The sequence below is a fragment of the Thunnus maccoyii genome, chromosome 19 (assembly GCF_910596095.1).
Source record: "Thunnus maccoyii chromosome 19, fThuMac1.1, whole genome shotgun sequence".
Classification (NCBI taxonomy): Eukaryota; Metazoa; Chordata; class Actinopteri; order Scombriformes; family Scombridae; genus Thunnus; species Thunnus maccoyii.
This window is the reverse complement of record NC_056551.1, coordinates 24,074,610-24,096,883: the sequence shown is the minus strand read 5'-3', so window position 1 is coordinate 24,096,883 and position 22,274 is coordinate 24,074,610. Positions and strand designations below refer to the sequence as shown.

Genomic DNA, 22,274 nt, shown 5'->3' with positions numbered 1-22,274 from the left:
TTCACAGCTAGAGCTTCTTTTCACATGAACACTAAAATGTAAAACCGACCCAACAATATAATACAATCCTGGTCTTGAAGAGGGACTGTGTCAGAATCTAGTTTTAAGACTTGAATTGTTTTAGTTTATTTCAGCTCATTTGTTATAAAGTTGTGTTTAATTAAACTCCACACAGAAAACTGAGGACAAGGTAGTATTATTCCATCATAGGAGTACTGTAAGGCTGCAACCAACAATTATTTTCATTATTAATAGGTCTGACAACTATTTTCTTTTATAACTGATTGATTGTTCAGTATATAAAATGTCAGAACATAGTGGTGTAGGATATTTCTCAGCAGAACACTGTCTAGCTTAAAAAGTGGGGGCTTCCATAAGATACCAACCCCCCCCCCCCCCCCCCCCCCAGTCAGCCACTGGTCTGTGAAAACCAGTCAGCCACCCTGACCAAACACCAAGCAAAGGCCATATCTACGGTTAAGGTAGATCAAGGGATTGGCAAGGGACTGCTAACGACTCTGAAGAGTCAGGTTTGGGGATACACAGGCACCTCCAAAGATAAGACATTGGAGGCCCGCATGGAATCGCATAAGAAAAGGTGGAATAAAAATGTTCAACAAAATGTCCAACAGCACTGTTTGACCAACAGGACTAAGGATGGACCTGCCTTGTTGAAGTGTGTGTGTCTGAACACACTGTTGCACAACAACTCCCCCTCTCATCCTGGGCCACTCCCCACAATCACAACTCCCCCCTCTTTCTGATTGTCTCTTCTTTTCCCCTTTTGTCCCAAATCAAGAGACTATTGCCAGATATACCTGCATGCTTTTAAAAAGGCTACAATGCCATTGCCTTATTCCTTTCCTTGTTGTTTGAATGTGTACATTTGTATCTATAACTATGTTAGAAATTTACAATAATTTTATCATAGTTCTTTCAGTTGTATGTGTGTTAAAATCTGGTAAATAATATCTCAATAACCACTAGAGATAAACTTGTGCTGTTTGGCAGCATTGTAATTGTAAGAACATTAGATTTTTAGTCATGGTAGTTGTTTGGTAAAAAGGTACAGTTTTTGAGAAGTTGTTTTAAAGTAAGACATATTATCTGACCTCCAGTGGATGCCATGCCCTCAGAGGGGGGTCAAACAAAGATACCACCCCTGGGGGGGTCAGCAGTCCTCTGATTGGTCAGATGCTTCTTTGAAGTCCCTTACCTTACTGTACCTATAAAAGACCATCACTAGAATGCAATAATTGGATTCTTTTTGTTACTGGTACGAAGTCCCATTCTTTCTCTGTGTTGAGACCAACTTCAGGTGACAATTCTTCATCTCCACTCCATGCGGTGGCAACACCTTCTCATCCCTCCTGATGGCATCATCTCACTCAGCAGCTACCAGTCCACAGACATGCTAGTAGCACACTTCTGCTCTGCTAACTGGGTGAATTCAAAAAGCTTAATCTGCTTAGAACTGAATTTTAAATTTGCCACCCCAGTTTACCAGCTGCTTCCAGTGATGGTCACTAGTCAGTCTGTGTTTGTTCATCTGTTGCACCCCCTTTTCTGACAAACTCCGGTTCTGCATTCATTCATTCATTGTAGCGCCATTGTTTGTTTAGTGAGTGTTGTTTTGTGTTATTGTTAGGTTAGTCTTTTAGTAATAAATGTTTTGTGTATAAGTTCATTGCCTTTGTTTTCTTTAACTTACTTTCAGTCACTTTACGTATCCGATCCCTTTTCTGAGTGCAAGTTAATCCCTTTCCAAAACTGATTTATGTGTTAAAGATTCTCTTGACTGATCACCAAGAGAAGCTATTTATTAGTGTTATTGTACCGATTCTGAAGTTATATCGCTGGACGAATAATTGAAGAAATTCTGCATAGTCATTATTCCCTGAAGTCCAAGTTAACATATTATATGTTTAAGGATAGGTTCTGTCTTAAAACAACAGTCAGGTGTTCATATGAACAGTGAAAGAGTTTTCCTCGCTGTAATGATTCCTCCCATTCATACTGGTTGTTAACAGATCCCCTTCAAATGTGTTTTCAATGGAAGTGATGGGGGCCAAAATCCAGTGTGTCCACACAGTCATTTTGTGCATAAAATGTATTTAAAAGTTTATCTGAAACTTATATGAGGCTTCAGCAGTCTGAGTTAGTCATATCAAGTGGATACATACATTTACAGTCTTTTTAGTGTCAAATTTCCTCTTTGTGTTTCCTCAGACAGTGTTTCCCTGTTGAGCTGCAGTGGAGGTATAGTAACAGGAAGACAGACCTTGGCACTAAAAAGACTGTAACGATGGAAGATATTTACTTGATTTGATTCATTTGGACAAAAGCTTCATATTAGCTTCAGATAAACTCTTAAATACATTTTTGCACCAAAGGAGGACTGTGGATTTTGGCCCCCATGGTCAGTGTGAACAGGAGGAACGATTATGGCAAGAAAAAACTATTTCAGTGTTCACTGGTAGAGAACCTGAGACCCAAGGAGAAGCTGTGGTTTCTTGCACATAGCAAACATCCCTAAATTTTAACGTCAAATGTAAAAAAGAAGAAGTTTCAAATTTTCCACGGAATGTGTTGTAAGTGACAGTCAAAGAAAGGTCATTGCTTTATGCAAAGTCATAAAACATCAGCATGTAACTGGTAGATGTCCTGGTGGAAGACCATACAGTGCTGCTTGAAAGTTTGTGAACCCTTTAGAATTTGCTCTATTTCTGCATAAATATGACCTAAAACGTGATCAGATTTCCATTCAAGTCCTAAAACTAGATAAAGAGACATCAATTAAACAAATATGACAAAAACTTTACACTTGTTTGTTTATTTATTGAGGGAAATGATCCAATGTTACATATGTATACATTTATTTGAAGGGGAAATGAGAGTCGGGTGTTTCAATCAATGGGATGACAATCAAGTGTGAGTCTGGGCGGCCCTGCCTTAATTAAAGAAGAGAAATTTGGGTCTTCACTATCACAGTCTGAGCTTCACAACACAGGTTTGTGGAAGTGTGTCATGGCTCAAACAAAGGATATTTCTGAGGACCTTAGAAGAAGAGTTGTTGATGCTCACCAAGCTGGAAAGGGTTACAAAACCATTTCTAAAGAGTTTGGACTCCACCAGTCGACTGTCAGGCTGATCGTGTACAAATTGAAGACATCCAACACCATTGTTTCCCTCCCCAGGAGTGGTCGAACAACAAAAATCACACCAAGAGCAGGCGTGTAAAATACTGGGAGGCCACAAGGGACCCCAGGGTAAAGTCTAGGAAACTAAAGGCCTCTCTTGCAGTGGCTACAGTCAATGTTCACGAGTCCACCATCAGGAGAACATTGAACATTAATGGTGAGCCTGGCAAAATTGCAAGGAAAAAAGCCTCTTCTCTCCAAAAAGAACATTGCTGCCGTCTACGGTTCACCCAAGACCATGTTGATAAGCCACAAGTTGATTGGAAAAATATTCTGTGGATGGATGAGACCAAAATCAAACTTTTCTGCTTGAATGAGAAGCATTATGTTTGGTGATGAGCAACACTGAAAGCAAGGGTTAATATACTTTTGGATCCCACAAATATGTAAGATTGGATAATTTTCCTCAATAAATAAATGAAAAAGTTATTTTTTTGTCTCATTTGTTTAATTGGGTTCACTTTATCTAGTTTTGGGACTTATGTAAATATCTGATCATGTTATAGGTCATATTTATGCAGAAATACAGAAAATTCTAAAAGATTCACAAACTTTCAAGCAGTACTGTATATGGATGTAGGAATTTAAGAAGGGGGAGATGTACTGATATAAAAAGAAAAGCCAAGAGAGACTCAGGGTCTCTTTTTGGGCTTCCCTTTTGGGTTCGTCACTTGAGGTCCTTTTGCAAGTTTGCCTGTTTTGCATCTTTAAGTTTTTATTCACGCTTTTGTATTTTACTTTTTGAATTTTGCATTACTTATTTTTGAGAAAAAAAAATCCAAATAAAACTGGTTTGTAGTTTTGTACACTCCAACCAAAGTTTCTGACTTGTGCTCATCTCTGAGGTCTTCTAGTATCTCCTTCCAGGTAAGAGGGCGCCCCCCTGGGATATGGCTGACATGAGATTTAAATTTATTTGGATTACAAATTTATAATGAAATTTACTAAGGATGAACTTGCAATATATATTAATTAATAGAATCTGAAAGATTTAGATTTAATGATTGAGATCAACCTGCTGCTCATGTGATAGAGGTATAATTTCAGTACATAATCAGGTTGACAGGTTTATTATAGGTGTTTAACTGGCTAAACTGTTAGGGCCAGGGCATCGACATTGCCCCATAAAACCGGGCAATGCCCTCGACCGTCAGAGTGGGCCTCCTCCAGTGATGACCTATTAGAAGGCCACCTTGGAGTACTTTCAAACCTCCAACACCTATTTGCACCAATACACTTCGTTGCAACCCAGCTGTCAGGCATTCCTTACTAAATAGGCCCGTTTAGAGCTGTTCAATGACAGCTGGTGATTATAGAAGACAGGCTGAAATCTGGTTCCCTAAGCAAGGCTAGGATGGTCTCGCGTGTAGATTTTGGGAACCCGTTTGATACCTGTGTCAGAGGTAGAGGAAAGCCGTCTGCCGGTGCCTTATCCACATCAGGGGGTTTCGGTTGTCTGAAGGCAGAAATCATTACAATATATATATGAATATGTATAATATATAAGAAAACTAGCAAATATTCACATATAAGAAGCTGGTACCAGAGAATTTTTGGCATTTTTGATTAAAAAATGACTTAAACAATTAATCAATTATGAATATTACTGGCAATTAATTGTCAGTCATATCAGCAAATCAATTAATCAACTAATAATTTCAGTGCTAGAGTTCTACTCCCATATGTTCTGGGGGCCAAAAACAAACCTTTGCCCTGGGACCATGTCGGAGGTAATTCCGGCCATGTTCATAAGGAGTATTTTTACGGCATTAATACTCATGTCCTTTTAGTGAAGTAATAGTTTGAATGCATGACTTTCCACATAATGTTCCTGTAGTGCAGATGAAGAGAAATGCGTGTTCTAGTTATCAATGACGGAAGGAAGATGAACTCATGAGTGAGATTATTATCATATTACCGAAATCAACCCGAGCTGTGTCTCGGTTGGTTAGATGCGGTCAGCTGACTCAGTCACATCAACTAGTGTCCAAATCATCTATTTGAAGAGGGGATGGCACTTCAAACAGTGAAGCAGTAACACCATCGGACATTACGTTACATATTATTTTAACCCGCTCTTGCAGCCATGACTTTAAAGACTCGATGGTCTCACCTGTTTCTCCTTTTGTGTTGCGTCCAGACTTGTCTTTGTCAGTCAGGTAAGATATTGCTTTGTTTTTTTTCCATCACTAATGTTTTATGCTGTCATGAAAACATTCAGCTCAGGTAGATTTAAAATCCAAAAAGACTTGGTCATAACCCAGTAGACTATATGGCTGGACCATGTATGGTCAACGTGTGAAATTGTGGACAATTTGTTACAGAGATAGTCAGTGTCAAGGGCGCCGGATTCATTTCAGAAGTGCGGGGAGACCTCGGACTCGCACACGGTTCCATTCATATATTTTCTGGGGTCGCGGACACAGATATTGTATGTTCATGTATATGCTTTATTACAAACAATCCTACCGTATAAACCTGGAATCTGTGTGTAACAGCTGACCTCTTTATATACAGTCAATGGTGTAGATGGGTAGCAGAACACAGAACATTATTTACCGTTAGATCCTTGCCGATCCTGTTAATGAAGTTACTGCTGCTGTGCCAGGTGCGTGAATGCGCACATCACTAATGTATCGTGTCAGCTGCTGTGTGATACTGCAGGTATTTAATAAAGTAAAAAGGAAAGAACCTGACGCACAGCCAACTGTGGGGAAAAAACATCATTACTGATGTTTTTGCAACATCCTGGATTACATTCAGTGACACATGAGCGATATTAATGTACAATTCAGTCTCAAACTGTAACCTTTTCTTACGGACATTTCAGTAGATTATGTTATAGATGCGACATACTAGAGAAGAAAAAGAAGCAAATACATGAAAGTTGATTTGTTATGTTGGAGAGCTCTGTGTGCGCACCTCTGTTGACTAAAGACACACAAACTGTGTCTTTTACTCTATCTGCAATTTTCATTTACTAGCAGCCTCCCTTTACTTCGAGCTCACGTTTCACTGTCTGATCTATTCATATTCGTAGCAGCACCAAAGTCAACATCTTATCCAAATTTATATGAAATGATCAGAAAATTCGAATGGAAATGATGTACTCTTTGCAGAAAAAGAAGCAAAAGTTTGTTTATTTTTTTTCAATTTCACTCCCAAGTTCTGAGAAATTGTAGTAATTGTAATACAAAAAAACAACACGTCTAATTCCACCAACTACACACACAGGTCAGAACTATATTGAATTATTGCCATATACACGTATTCACGAAACGCATTCAGGGTGGTTGTGTACATTTTTTTTATGACAAAATGTAATGCGCAATTTTGTTTGAAAATAAAATGTTTGCTAAGCAGTATGAAACTCAAACCTCTCCCACCACAATCAACCTCTTGCCAAATATTATTCACTATTTAAGCCCTACATTTACACAACTAATTTGCAATAACTATTTTCATTCACTTGTAAGATTCAGTGCCAATGCATGAAGTAGTGTGATGTTCATATAGTGCAAAGAAAAGAAACTGATCTCTTTTTATCTTAATTTATTTCTTGGAATTTTCCCAATTTCTTTCTGTCCTTCTTTAACCAGATAATTAAAGTTCAAATTATGGGATGATCCCAGTAAGGATACAGTACATAATGTTTCTGCTCATTATATTTAATTATATTGCTTTATTTTGTATTTATTCCTGTACTCCTGTACCTCTTACACCTCTGCTGATATCGCCGCAAAGTTACAACCAGTTTAGATGGAAATGGATGCTTCAATAAAACAAAACAAAGAACCTGCAAAGTCCCTGTTTGTAATGTGTGTATATTTATGTAATTCTACACAGTAGTGGTATACATTCCTTTATTATGTGTGTGTAAATGTCTTTGTCTTTTGTCACTCCAGGTGAATATGAAGAGGGTAAGTTACTGCAAATAAATTCTCCTAATATATAGTGTTCAGTTATAATTCTAATGTTTACAATGTCTGCTTCTACCATCAGCTGTGCTTTACCATGTACTATACCTTCACCTCAGCCTCCCTTTACCTCAAACTCACTTTTCACTGTCTGACCTCTTCATGTTCGTAGCAGCACCAAAGCCAACATATTATCCAAATTCAAATAAAATGAAAACAAAATTCAAATGAAACTGATGTACTCTTTGCACAAAAAGTGCCTTAACTTCATTTTCTCAATTTCACCAACCTGGATACCCAAGTTCTGGGAAATTTGCAGAAGTTCTAACACCAAAAAAAGAAAAAAAGAAAAAAAAAAAAACATGTCTAACTCCACCAACTGCACACAAATAAATTAGAGGAGGAAAAAAATACTACGTGATAAACAGATCAGAATTATATTGAATTATTGCCATAGTATACACTAACGTGGTATTCACATCTGCCTTTTAGGGTGTATATATAAATAGTTATTTTATATACGAAACATGTAATGTGTAATTTTGTATGAAAAGAAAATATTTTCTAAGCAGAATGAAACTCAAACCTTTCCCACCACAATCAACCTCTTGCCAAATATTATTCACTATTTAAGCCCTACATTTATGCAACTAATTTGCAATAACTATTTTCATTCACTTGTAACATTCAGTGCCAATGCATGAAGCAGTGTGATGTTCATATAGTGCAAAGAAAAGAAACTGATCTTTTATCATCGTAATTTATTTCTTGGAATTTTCCCAATTTCTTTCTGTCCTTCTTTAACCAGATAATTAAAGTTCAAATTATGGGATGATCCCAGTAAGGATACAGTACATAATGTTTCTGCTCATTATTTTTAATTATATTGCTTTATTTTGTATTTATTCCTGTACTCCTGTACCTCTTACACCTCTGCTGATATCGCCGCAAAGTTACAGCCAGTTTAGATGGAAATGGATGCTTCAATAAAACAAAACAAAGAACCTGCAAAGTCCCTGTTTGTAATGTGTGTATATTTATGTAATTCTGCATAGTAGTGGTATACACTCCTTTATCACGTGTTTGTAAATCTCTTTGTCTTTTGTTTTTCCAGGTGAATATGAACTAGGTGAGTGAATGCAAATAAATTCTCCTGATATATAACATTCAGTTGTAATTCTAATGTTTACAATGTCTACTTCTACCATCAGCTGTGCTTTATCATGTACTATACCTTCACCTCAGCCTTCCTTTACCTCGAGCTCACTTTTCAGTCTCATCTCTTCATGTTCGTAGCAGCACCAAAGCCAACATATTATCCAAATTCACATAAAATGAAAACAAAATTCAAATGACACTGATGTACTCTTTGCACAAAAAGTGCCATAACTTTATTTTCTCAATTTCATTAACCTGGATACCCAAGTTCTGGGAAATTGTAGAAGTTCGAACACCAAAAAAAGAAGAAAAGAAAAAAAAAACATGTCTAACTCTACCAACTGCACACAAATAAATTAGAGGAGGAAAAAATATTATGTGATAATCAGATCAGAACTATATTGAATTATTGCCATAGTATACACTAACGTGGTATTCACATCTGCCTTTAAGGGTGTATATATATAGTTATTTGTTTATGAAAAAAATAATGTGCAATTTTGTTTGAAAAGAAAATATTTTCTAAGCAGAATGAAACTCAACCCTCTCCCACCACAATCAACCTCTTGCCAAATATTATTCACTATTTAAGCCCTACATTTATGCAACTAATTTGCAATAACTATTTTCATTCACTTGTAACATTCAGTGCCAATGCATGAAGTAGTGTGATGTTCATATAGTGCAAAGAAAAGAAACTGATCTTTTATAATCTTAATTTATTTCTTGGAATTTTCCCAATTTATTTTTGTCCTATTTTAACCAGTTCATTAAAGTTTAGATTATGGGATGGTCCAAGTGATGATATGGTACATAATGTTTCTGCTCATTATATTTAATTATATTGCTTTATTTTGTATTTATTCCTGTACTCCTGTACCTCTTACACCTCTGCTGATATCGCCGCAAAGTTACAGCCAGTTTAGATGGAAATGGATGCTTCAATAAAACAAAACAAAGAACCTGCAAAGTCCCTGTTTGTAATGTGTGTATATTTATGTAATTCTACATAGCAGTAGTATACACTCCTTTATTACGTGTTTGTAAATCTCTTTGTCTTTTGTTTTTCCAGGTGAATATGAACTAGGTGAGTGAATGCAAATAAATTCTCCTGATATATAACATTCAGTTGTAATTCTAATGTTTACAATGTCTACTTCTACCATCAGCTGTGCTTTACCATGTACTATACCTTCACCTAAGCCTTCCTTTACCTCGAGCTCACTTTTCAGTCTCATCTCTTCATGTTCGTAGCAGCACCAAAGCCAACATCTTATCCAAATTCACCTAAAATGAAAACAAAATTCAAATGACACTGATGTACTCTTTGCACAAAAAGTGCCATAACTTTATTTTCTCAATTTCACCAACCTGGATACCCAAGTTCTGGGAAATTGTAGAAGTTCGAACACCAAAAAAAGAAAAAAAGAAAAAAAAAAACATGTCTAACTCCACCAACTACACACAAATAAATTATAGGAGGAAAAAATATTATGTGATATTCAGATCAGAACTATATTGAATTATTGCCATAGTATACACTAAGATGTGGTATTCACATCTGCCTTTTAGGGTGTACATATATAGTTATTTTATATAAGAAACATGTAATGTGTAATTTTGTATGAAAAGAAAATGTTTTCTAAGCAGAATGAAACTCAAACCTCTCCCACCACAATCAACCTCTTGCCAAATGTTATTCACTATTTAAGCCCTACATTTATGCAACTAATTTGCAATAACTATTTTCATTCACTTGTAACATTCAGTGCAAATGCATGAAGTAGTGTGATGTTCATATAGTGCAAAGAAAAGAAACTGATCTTTTATAATCTTAATTTATTTTGTGGAATTTTCCCAATTTCTTTGTGTCCCTTTTTAACCAGTTAATTAAAGTTCAGATTATGGGATGGTCCCAGTAAGGATATAGTACATAATGTTTCTGCTCATTATATTTAATTATATTGCTTTATTTTGTATTTATTCCTGTACTCCTGTACCTCTTACACCTCTGCTGATATCGCTGCAAAGTTACAGCCAGTTTAGATGGAAATGGATGCTTCAATAAAACAAAACAAAGAACCTGCAAAGTCCCTGTTTGTAATGTGTGTATATTTATGTAATTCTTTACAGTAGTGGTATACACTCCTTTATTATGTGTGTGTAAATGTCTTTGTCTTTTGTTACTCCAGGTGAATATGAAGAGGGTAAGTTACTGCAAATAAATTCTCCTAATATATAGTGTTCAGTTATAATTCTAATGTTTACAATGTCTGCTTCTACCATCAGCTGTGCTTTGCCATGTACTATACCTTCACCTCAGCCTTCCTTTACCTCAAACTCACTTTTCACTGTCTGACCTCTTCATGTTTGTAACAGCACCAAAGCCAACATATTATCCAAATTCAAATAAAATGAAAACAAAATTCAAATGAAACTGATGTACTCTTTGCACAAAAAGTGCCATAACTTTATTTTCTCAATTTCACCAACCTGGATACCCAAGTTCTGGGATATTGCAGAAGTTCTAACACCAAAAAAAGAAAAAAAGAAAAAAAAACATGTCTAACTCCACCAACTGCACACAAATAAATTAGAGGAGGAAAAAAATACTACGTGATAAACAGATCAGAACTATATTGAATTATTGCCATAGTATACACTAACATGTGGTATTCACATCTGCCTTTTAGGGTATATATATATATAGTTATTTTATATACGAAACATGTAATGTGTAATTTTGTATGAAAAGAAAATGTTTTCTAAGCAGAATGAAACTCAAACCTCTCCCACCACAATCAACCTCTTGCCAAATATTATTCACTATTTAAGCCCTACATTTATGCAACTAATTTGCAATAAGTATTTTCATTCATTTGTAACATTCAGTGCCAATGCATGAAGCAGTGTGATGTTCATATAGTGCAAAGAAAAGAAACTGATCTTTTTTTTTAATCTTAATTAATTTCTTGGAATTTTGCCAATTTCTTTCTGTCCTGCTTTAACCAGTTAATTAAAGTTCAGATTATGGGATGATCCCAGTGAGGATACAGTACATAATGTTTCTGCTCATTATATTTAGTTATATTGTTTTATTCTGTATTCATTCAAATGGAAAAGTAAAGTTAAAAAAAACGTACAGTATGCTTGTTTATTTGGTGTAAATCACATCTCCTGTCCTGTACCTCTTACACCTCTGCTGATATCGCTGCAAAGTTACAGCCAGTTTAGATGGAAATGGATGCTTCAATAAAACAAAACAAAGAACCTGCAAAGTCCCTGTTTGTAATGTGTGTATATTTATGTAATTCTACATAGCAGTAGTATACACTCCTTTATTACATGTGTGTAAATTTCTTTGTCTTTTGTTATTCTAGGTCAAGGTCCAGGAGACGGTCATCCACGTGAGTGACTAAAAATAAATTCTCCTAATATATAACATTCAGCTGTAATTCTAATGTTTACAATGTCTACTTCTACCATCAGCTGTGCTTTACCATGTACTATACCTTCACCTCAGCCTCCCTTTACCTCAAACTCACTTTCCACTGTCTGATCTCTTCATGTTCGTAGCAGCACCAAAGCCAACATCTTATCCAAAATTAGATGAAATGAACACAGAATTCAACTGGAAATTATATACTCTTTGCACAAAAAGTGGCATAAGTGTGTTTTCTCAATTTCACTAATTTGGATACCCGAGTTCTGGGAAATTGCAGTAGTTTACATTTAGTTATATTGCTTCAATCTGTTTTCATTTTAGTGGAAAAATTGTGGGGAAAAAAACCTACACTGTGCTTTTTTATTTGGCGTGAACCACATCCTCTGTCCTTTACCTCTTGCACCTCCGCTGATATTGCCGCAAAGTTACAACCAGTTTAGATGGAAATGGATGCTTTAATAAAACAAAACAAAGAACCTACAAAATCCCTGTTTGTAATGTGTGTATATTTATGTTATTCTGCATAGTAGTAGTATACACTCCTTTATTACATGTGTGTAAATCTCTTTTGTTATTCCAGGTACACCTCCACCATTTCCACCAAGTGAGTGACTGAAAATAAATTCTCTTTATATATAACATTAAGTTGTAATTCTAATGTTTACAATGTCTACTTCTACCATCAGCTGTGCTTTACCATGTACTATACCTTCACCTCAGCCTCCCTTTACCTCAAACTCACTTTTCACTATCTGATCTATTCATGTTTGTAGCAGCACCAAAGCCCACATCTTATCCAAATTTACATGAAATGATCAGAAAATTCAAATGGAAATGATGTACTCTTTGCACAAAAAGTGGCATACGTTTATTTTCTCAATTTCACTAATCTGGATACCCAATTTCTGGGAAATTGTAAAAGTACTAACACCAAATAAATTTAAAAAAAAACAAAAAAAATATGTCTAACTCCACCAACTGCACACAAATAAAGTATAAGAGGAAAAAAATACTACATGATACACAGATCAGAACTATATTGAATTATTGCCATATACGCTAACATGGTATTCACATCTGCCTTTTAGGGTGTATATATATATAGTTATTTTATACAAGAAACATGTAATGTGCAATTTTGTATGAAAAGAAAATGTTTTCTAAGCAGAATGAAACTCAAACCTCTCCCACCACAATCAACCTCTGTCCAAATATTATTCACTATTTAAGCCCTACATTTGTCCAACTAATTTGCAATAACTATTTTCATTCACTCGTAACATTTAGTGCCAATGCATGAAGTAGTGTGATGTTCATATAGTGCAAAGAAAAGAAACTGATCTTTTATAATCTTAATTTATTTCTTGGAATTTTCCCAATTTATTTTTGTCCTATTTTAACCAGTCAATTAAAGTTCAAATTATGGGATGGTCCCAGTGAGGGTACAGTACATAATGTTCCTGCACATTATATTTAGTTATATTGCTTTATTCTGTATTGATTGAAATTGAAAAATAGAGGGAAAAAAACATACAGTATGCTTGTTTATTTGGTGTAAATCACATCTCCTGTCCTGTACCTCTTACACCTCTGCTGATATCGCTGCAAAGTTACAGCCAGTTTAGATGGAAATGGATGCTTCAATAAAACAAAACAAAGAACCTGCAAAGTCCCTGTTTGTAATGTGTGTATATTTATGTAATTCTACATAGCAGTAGTATACACTCCTTTATTACATGTGTGTAAATTTCTTTGTCTTTTGTTATTCTAGGTCAAGGTCCAGGAGACGGTCATCCACGTGAGTGACTAAAAATAAATTCTCCTAATATATAACATTCAGCTGTAATTCTAATGTTTACTATATCTACTTCTACCATCAGCTGTGCTTTACCATGTACTATACCTTCACCTCAGCCTCCCTTTACCTCAAACTCACTTTTCACTATCTGATCTATTCATGTTTGTAGCAGCACCAAAGCCCACATCTTATCCAAATTTACATGAAATGATCAGAAAATTCAAATGGAAATGATGTACTCTTTGCACAAAAAGTGGCATACGTTTATTTTCTCAATTTCACTAATCTGGATACCCAATTTCTGGGAAATTGTAAAAGTACTAACACCAAATAAATTTTAAAAAAAACAAAAAAAACATGTCTAACTCCACCAACTGCACACAAATAAAGTATAAGAGGAAAAAAATACTACATGATACACAGATCAGAACTATATTGAATTATTGCCATATACGCTAACATGGTATTAACATCTGCCTTTTAGGGTGTATATATATAGTTATTTTATACAAGAAACATGTAATGTGCAATTTTGTATGAAAAGAAAATGTTTTCTAAGCAGCATGAAACTCAAACCTCTCCCACCACAATCAACCTCTGTCCAAATATTATTCACTATTTAAGCCCTACATTTGTCCAACTAATTTGCAATAACTATTTTCATTCACTCGTAACATTTAGTGCCAATGCATGAAGTAGTGTGATGTTCATATAGTGCAAAGAAAAGAAACTGATCTTTTATAATCTTAATTTATTTCTTGGAATTTTCCCAATTTATTTTTGTCCTATTTTAACCAGTCAATTAAAGTTCAAATTATGGGATGGTCCCAGTGAGGGTACAGTACATAATGTTCCTGCACATTATATTTAGTTATATTGCTTTATTCTGTATTGATTGAAATTGAAAAATAGAGGGAAAAAAACATACAGTATGCTTGTTTATTTGGTGTAAATCACATCTCCTGTCCTGTACCTCTTACACCTCTGCTGATATCGCTGCAAAGTTACAGCCAGTTTAGATGGAAATGGATGCTTCAATAAAACAAAACAAAGAACCTGCAAAGTCCCTGTTTGTAATGTGTGTATATTTATGTAATTCTACATAGCAGTAGTATACACTCCTTTATTACATGTGTGTAAATTTCTTTGTCTTTTGTTATTCCAGGTGAATATGAACTAGGTGAGTGACTGCAAATAAATTCTCCTAATATATAACATTCAGTTGTTATTCTAATGTTTACAATGTCTACTTCTACCATCAGCTGTGCTTTACCATGTACTATACCTTCACCTCAGCCTCCCTTTACATCAAACTCACTTTTCACTGACTGATATATTCATGTTCGTAGCAGCACCAAAGCCAACATCTTATCCAAAATTACATGAAATGAACACAGAATTCAAATGGAAATGATGTACTCTTTGCACAAAAAGCGGCATAAGGGTGTTTTCTCAATTTCAGTAACTTAACACTGATCTTTTTTAATCTTAATTTATTTCTTGGAATTTTCCCAATATCTTTCTGTCCTATTTTAACAAGTTAATTAAAGTTCATATGATGGGATGGTCCCAGTGAGGGTACAGAACATAATGTTCCTGCACATTATATTTAGTTATTTTTGCTTTATTCTGTATTGATTCAAATTGAAAAAAGAGGGGAAAAAACATACAATATGCTTTTTTGATTGGTGTGAACCACATCTCCTGTCCTGTACTTCTTACCCCTCCGCTGATATTGCCACAAAGCTACAACCAGTTTAGATGGAAATGGATGCTTTAATAAAACAAATCAAAGAACCTACAAAATCCCTGTTTGTAATGTGTGTATATTTATGTAATTCTACACAGTAGTAGTATACACTCCTTTATTACATGTTTGTAAATCTCTTTGTCTTTTGTTATTCCAGTTACAGTGCAATTATGTGAGTAACTACAAATAAATTCTACTAACATATAACACTCAGTTATAATTCTAATGTTTACAAAGTCTACTTCTACCATCAGCTGTGCTTTACCATGTACTATACCTTCACCTCAGCCTCCCTTTACCTCAAACTCACTTTTCACTGACTGATATATTCATGTTCGTAGCAGCACCAAAGCCAATATCTCATCCAAAATTACATGAAATGAACACAGAATTCAAATGGAAATGATGTACTCTTTGCACAAAAAGTGGCATAAGGGTGTTTTCTCAATTTCACTAACTTAAAACTGATCTTTTTTAATCTTAATTTATTTCTTGGAATTTTCCCAATATCTTTCTGTCCTATTTTAACCAGTTAATTAAAGTTCATATGATGGGATGGTCCCAGTGAGGGTACAGAACATAATGTTCCTGCACATTATATTTAGTTATTTTGCTTTATTCTGTATTGATTCAAATTGAAAAAAGAGGGGAAAAAACATACAATATGCTTTTTTGATTGGTGTGAACCACATCTCCTGTCCTGTACTTCTTACTCCTCTGCTGATATTGCCACAAAGCTACAACCAGTTTAGATGGAAATGGATGCTTTAATAAAACAAATCAAAGAACCTACAAAATCCTTGTTTGTAATGTGTGTATATTTATGTAATTCTACACAGTAGTAGTATACACTCCTTTATTACGTGTTTGTAAATCTCTTTGTCTTTTGTTATTCCAGTTACAGTGCTATTACGTGAGTAACTACAAATAAATTCTACTAACATATAACACTCAGTTATAATTCTAATGTTTACAAAGTCTACTTCTACCATCAGCTGTGCTTTACCATGTACTGTACCTTCACCTCAGCCTCCCTTTACCTCAAACTCACTTTTCACTGACTGATATATTCATGTTCGTAGCAGCACCAAAGCCAATATCTTATCCAAAATTACATGAAATGAACACAGAATTCAAATGGAAATGATGTACTCTTTGCACAAAAAGTGACATAAGTGTGTTTTCTCAATTTCAGTAACTTAAAACTGATCTTTTTTAATCTTAATTTATTTCTTGGAATTTTCCCAATTTCTTTCTGTCCTATTTTAACCAGTTAATTAAAGTTCATATGATGGGATGGTCCCAGTGAGGGTACAGTAGCTACATAATGTTTACTTTCTATGTAGTTATATTAGTTATATATATTTAGTAATATTGCTTCATTCTGTATCCATTCATGATAATGAAACATGTTCATGTTTTTTGCTTCATGTCTAATTTGTCTAAAGTGCCTGTAAAGCAAGTTATGCACAAAGTCAGATTTCTGATTTTTTTGAACTGATGTGGTGTTTTGCTCTGTTCATCCTCTTTCCAGCCTCTTTGTCAAGATATACTGTAGGAAAGAAGAAACATTACAATTAACAATAGCAATAGAATTAGAATAGAATTATTAACAAAAGAATATCTCATTGCATCTTCCCTGTGCTGGGCCAAAAAAAGTCTTGATCAGTATTTCTTATCATGTTGATGTGTTTTGAATGTTTAGTTTGGATGATGTGAATTATGAAGTTCAAGGATCACAGGATTTAGTTGTAATGATGTCTACATGTGCTTTTCTTTTGGCAATCCCTCAATCAAACAAAGGTAGCGCGGAGAATTTAAACCCAAAATCTATTTTCAAGTTAGTATTTTGAACAGTCACATTTCATAAGAGCTGATATTAGCAGCTTTCTCCTTCACAGGAACAAGTAGGTTACTGGTAGTGATAGTAAGGAGGCAGTTTGAGCATGATATTGTCTGGAAGGGATTATTTGGTGCTTCTGGTTTTATGGAATGAAATGTGAGATTATTATATAGTTTTCACAAGCAGGCCAAAAGAACTTTTCATTAAAGTTGAATAGGTCACAGTTTTACCATTGCTGGTAAACTGAGACTTCATTTGCTCTGTCTAGTGTAATATGTACACTTCTGGCAGTCTGAAGTGTACTTTATAAAACATCTAACCTACTTATGCTATTTGTGCATCTTGTTTGTACATTCATCAATATAACGAGCCTCTGATACCGCTGTGTGTTTTTCCGTTCGTTGACTCGACGGGTGGAAAAAGTCAATCAACACTGTTTATGGGGTATTTTTATATATTTCTCAAGAACCACTCATTCAAACAACTTCACACATCGACATTACACTTCCTTGATTCCCAGCAATCCACCTGCCAGGTACGAAGTAGATCGAATGAACAGTTCTCAAGCTATAGGCTGGATGAGAATTACTTTGATCAAAATATATGATAAAATTATATGTAAAATGTATTTTGTTGTAATGCTGCTGACTCAAGCTCAGAGAACTATTATTACAAGTAGGAAACAGATCAAAATGCTAACAGCTGAAAGGAACAGAGTGCAACTCACATTTGAGTTTCAGATGTAGTCAAATTATAGTTTGTTCCTGCATATAAACCTGCATACTTCTGCTTTTCACATGTTTTAATATTGTCACTTCACAACAGAAGAAGGCGCCCCTGGTTTAGAGAGCCTAGGTGGGGTGGATGGCAACTCCCGAGACAGTGAAGCACTGAGCAATGGTCCACCGCTACTAAATATTACAGGTGAGTGACTACAAATAAATTCTCCTAATATATAACATTTAGTTGTAATTCCATCAACTGTGCTTTACCATGTACTATACCTTAACCTCAGCCTCTCTTTACCTCAAACTCATTTTTCACTATCTGATCTATTCATGTTTGTAGCAGCACCAAAGTCAACATCTTATTCAAAATTTACATGAAATGATCAGAAAGTTCGAATGGAAATGATGTACTCTTTGCACAAAAAGTGACATAAGTTTATTTTCTCAATTTCACGAACCTGGATACCCAAGTTCTGGGAAATTGCAGTAGTTTCACCACCAAAAAGAAAATAAAAAAAGAAATATGTCTAACTTCACCAACTACACACAAATAAACTATAGGAGGAAAAAATTACTACATGATAATCAGGTCAGAACTATTTTGAATTATTGCCATATACACTAGCATGTGGTATCCATGTATGGCTTTTAGGGTGTATGTATATAGTTATTTATGTACGAAACATATAATATGAAATTTTGTTGAAATTTTTCCACCTGCCAGGTACAATGAACAGTTCTCAAGTTATGCAAAGGACAATCCTACATACATGCATACAGGCATGGTCAGTGGTAGTGTCTGTAATGTGCATTCCTGGATATTAAATGTTCATTTGCAATTTTCTGTAGTGGTCCCAGTAATATTTGCTGGTAAAGTGTGCTGAAGTAGCGTATCACATGACATGGTTACGGTACGTTTGAGTGAAAAAGGGTATAAATGCGGTTGCAAGAACAATACTTTCCACTCATATCTTGGGATGTTTCATATGTTTCACTCTGCAGATTCTCGTTTCTCACTCTGCATTGAATGTTTTGTCAGAGTGATTATTATTTGGGGCGCTTTAACTACGCGTCAACCTCCGTCATGACTCTATGTGCCTTTTTTCTGCCTCTTTCCCAGTCGATGATCATGGAGGCTGCACTGGAAATTATGAATGAAAATTTTGACAGCGTTTTGCGTGCAAATTCAGGAAGCTCATCTCTGCCCAGTTACCACAATTGCAGTCAAATCAAGCGCACCTGCAATGCAGTCACCCCATAGTAATCTGATATAACAGCTCCATGAGTCGCATGTTTTACCTTCAAGACTCGTATTTAACTGCTGTTGTTCATAGTTTGTGATGTGAAAACATCAGAGAAATAAAAAGTTTGCGTCCTGGTATTAGTTCAGTTATAAAATCCAAACGCATCGCAGAGGAAACACAGTCAGTCTGCGCCGCGCTGCTGTTCTCTGTTTCCATCATCTCACGCTGATTCATTTTAAAAGAGCAACGGCCAATGGTGAAACCTCATCACTCTGCCGGCCAACCAGTGGTGAAACTTCATTACTCAGACACTCACTCACTTACAGATAACCGCGGTTACACGGCTGGTCTGTGGCTCGTCCAGCCAAAAAGTACTTCTACATTAACATACGTTGAATATAGGCCCTGTTTGTTTGATGTTTTGGTCTTGATTGCCTTTAGTCAGATCCAAAGACAAAGAATTCCTGAGCAGTCATCTTACAACTATCTTCCTCCCAATCATCTACATCATTGTGTTTGCTGTGGGGCTGCCCACCAACGCCATGGCAATATGGGTATTCCTCTTCAGGACCAAGAAAAAGCGCCCGTCGTCAATCTACATGGCAAACCTGGCTCTGGCTGATTTGCTCTTTGTCATTTGGGTCCCCCTGAAGATATCATACCACTTCAACGGGAACAACTGGATCTACGGAGAAGGGCTGTGCAAAGTGCTGGTGGCGTTTTTCTACAGCAACATGTACTGCTCCATCGCCTTTATCACCTGCATAAGTGTCCAGCGTTATTGGGCGGTGGTCCACCCACTGTCCGAGCAGCAGAGGGACAACCGTATACCCGTTGCCGTCTCCGTCACAGTCTGGGTGGTGGTCTGGCTTATCACCATCCCTCTCTACCTGTATGACCAACAGGTCAGAATAACAAACTTCAATCCAAAAATCCTTACCTGCCATGATGTCACCAGGGAAAGTCAGGTGAAAATAGCAGCTGGCTACTTCCTGACAATGGGAACTCTGGGATTTGTTGTTCCCACTATTGTGTGTATCATATCCTACATCCTCATGCTCAAAGCTCTCAGGAACAGCATGACAGATGCTGCCATCACCAAGAAGCGACGGAAGGCTGTGGTCTTGATGATCACGGTGTTGGTTATGTTTTTAGTGTGCTTTACCCCCAGTAACATCATGCTGCTGGTACACTATATCCTCTTGTTGGGCGGGGCTGACAACCACCTGTACAGATTTTATATCACCACCCTGTGTCTGGCTAGTCTCAACAGCTGCATCGACCCTTTTGTTTACTACTTTATCTCCAAGAATTTCAGGGATCATGTGAAGAACACGTTCCTCTGCAGGAGCGAGAGAACAGTGAAGAGGATGAAGGTTTCCTTCAGGGCTCCGAAAAACTCACAAGAGCAACACACTATGCTTAACTCAGATAACACACAGAGTACTGAATGCTAGTGGATTAATCATTATTAAGCTGTTTTATGCCTGATCATTATCTCCCTTCAGATAGAGATTTTGGTAACACTTAATTTACAGGTCTCTTTATTGTATATTAAAATAAAATAAAGTGTTACCTTTTTTTTCTTATTCTACTGTGACGCCTTCCACCTCAAGTTTGGTTCATTACATGTAAGGAAATTTAGGAGTCATCTTTGGCAATGACCTCCTGTTTCAGAGCTTTGAGCTGTCTAAATTACTGCTTATATTGTTTTAATACATTTAATTGTCTTTATATCTTTTACAACACACTTGTTTTATGCACTTTGCTTGATGCACTTTGCTTGATTTCAGCAGGATATGAATGATCGCCTTTATTCAGTTTTAATGGGTCTAATCTTTTATTCCATGTTGTAATTTGATGAATTTTCTGTCAATGTTTGATGTGCCAGAATTGAGACCCAAACCTAAAATGGGCAAAATTTAGCAGGTTTTATAATGTAGGATAAAAGTTTTTCTGTGTTTTTTAAAGTAATAATTTTTGCTTGTATATCTACATTTTAGTTTGTCAATAAAAGTAATTGTCTAACTAGCGGTTTCCTGACTCTGTGGACGGGTCGACATGGGAAAGATCAATCCAGGTATTTCTCCTTTTCAAAATAATCCTGATATTTTAACCTTTGCTCACAATCCAGGGTTGTGTTCATCCAAAATTCCTCTCAAAGACAAAATTTCATCCCAATTATTTATTCTGTGTGTAGAGGATTTTTCATACCTCCCAGGGCCTGCCATAATGTCAGAAATATCTCTTTCTTTGTCCAACTGTAAAAATATCAATTAATTTGTTGTCATTTTGTGAAAACACACATCATCCACCCGTCTTTGTTTTTTCTTCTTTTCTTTTGAAATGGCATTTTAACACCGTACTTGTTCACTTCAGTTAATGATCGTCACTCAGCTCTTTTTCACTCCTCCTCTGTTACACTGCTGCACAGAATACCACGGGAGGTGAAGGTAAACTTTTATGGAACTTTATTTGTCACTGTTCTCAGTTTACACACAACATGTTAGCATATGCAACCAATAATACAATTGACTTTTCCCCCAAAAAAACTCTTCTTCTCCTCTCCTTTTTAACCCTCTCCACAATTTCCCTACTATGGCAAGTTACCTAGGTCACTAAAAACATGCCACTCAATATTATTTCCCATTTACTGCCTTATATCATGTTGAAGAACTTTACTTTAACTGTTACTGTAGATTTCACAAAGCACGTAATAAAAGGCAACTGCAGTTTTCAACATATTAAACGTGCAGTTGGAGTTTGTGCTTCCTGTTTGGGACTTAACAAAAGTAAGAAAAATAAAACTTTCTCCAAAGTAAAAATAATCTTTACAAATTGAACCAGTTTTTACATATTTTATACTTTTATAAGCTTGTCTTGTGTTTAGACTCAACCCAAAGTCACAACTCCTGCTTGTCCAGAATGCAGCAGTTCAGATTATTAGAGGAGTCGAAAGACGTGGTCACATCACTCAGTTGCATATTTACCTTCCTTACTAGATTGCTTCAGAGCTGTTATTTAAGATTTAACTGATCATCTTATGTGATAAGGTCGGTTTTGAAGTCAACAGGAAATTAGAGGGATTGACATGAACTTGAATTTCGCTGTAATGTCACATATCAATAGTTGCACAAAAAGATAAAGTGGACGTGGCAAATTTTGTACAAACCAGAGATATTTAGTCTGAT

The 22,274-nt window shown here is 35.8% G+C and overlaps 1 protein-coding gene across 6 annotated transcripts; it reads left to right on the top strand.

Annotated features, from left to right (window-relative positions):
• Positions 1-5,055: 5,055 nt before the first annotated feature.
• Positions 5,056-21,111, top strand: LOC121885146 (proteinase-activated receptor 2-like). Of its 6 annotated transcripts, XM_042394326.1 has the most exons (13): positions 5,056-5,359; positions 7,106-7,120; positions 8,232-8,246; positions 9,348-9,362; positions 10,468-10,482; positions 11,656-11,682; positions 12,301-12,324; positions 13,492-13,518; positions 14,684-14,698; positions 15,426-15,440; positions 16,167-16,181; positions 17,937-18,035; positions 19,525-21,111. In XM_042394326.1, exons 1-13 carry the CDS (start codon positions 5,287-5,289, stop codon positions 20,538-20,540), a joined length of 1,371 nt encoding a protein of 456 aa, XP_042250260.1. In that variant the 5' UTR covers positions 5,056-5,286; the 3' UTR covers positions 20,541-21,111. The 6 variants fall into 6 exon arrangements, with proteins under 6 accessions (XP_042250260.1, XP_042250261.1, XP_042250262.1 ...); XM_042394327.1 differs by lacking the exon at positions 7,106-7,120; XM_042394328.1 differs by lacking the exon at positions 9,348-9,362.
• Positions 21,112-22,274: the final 1,163 nt, after the last annotated feature.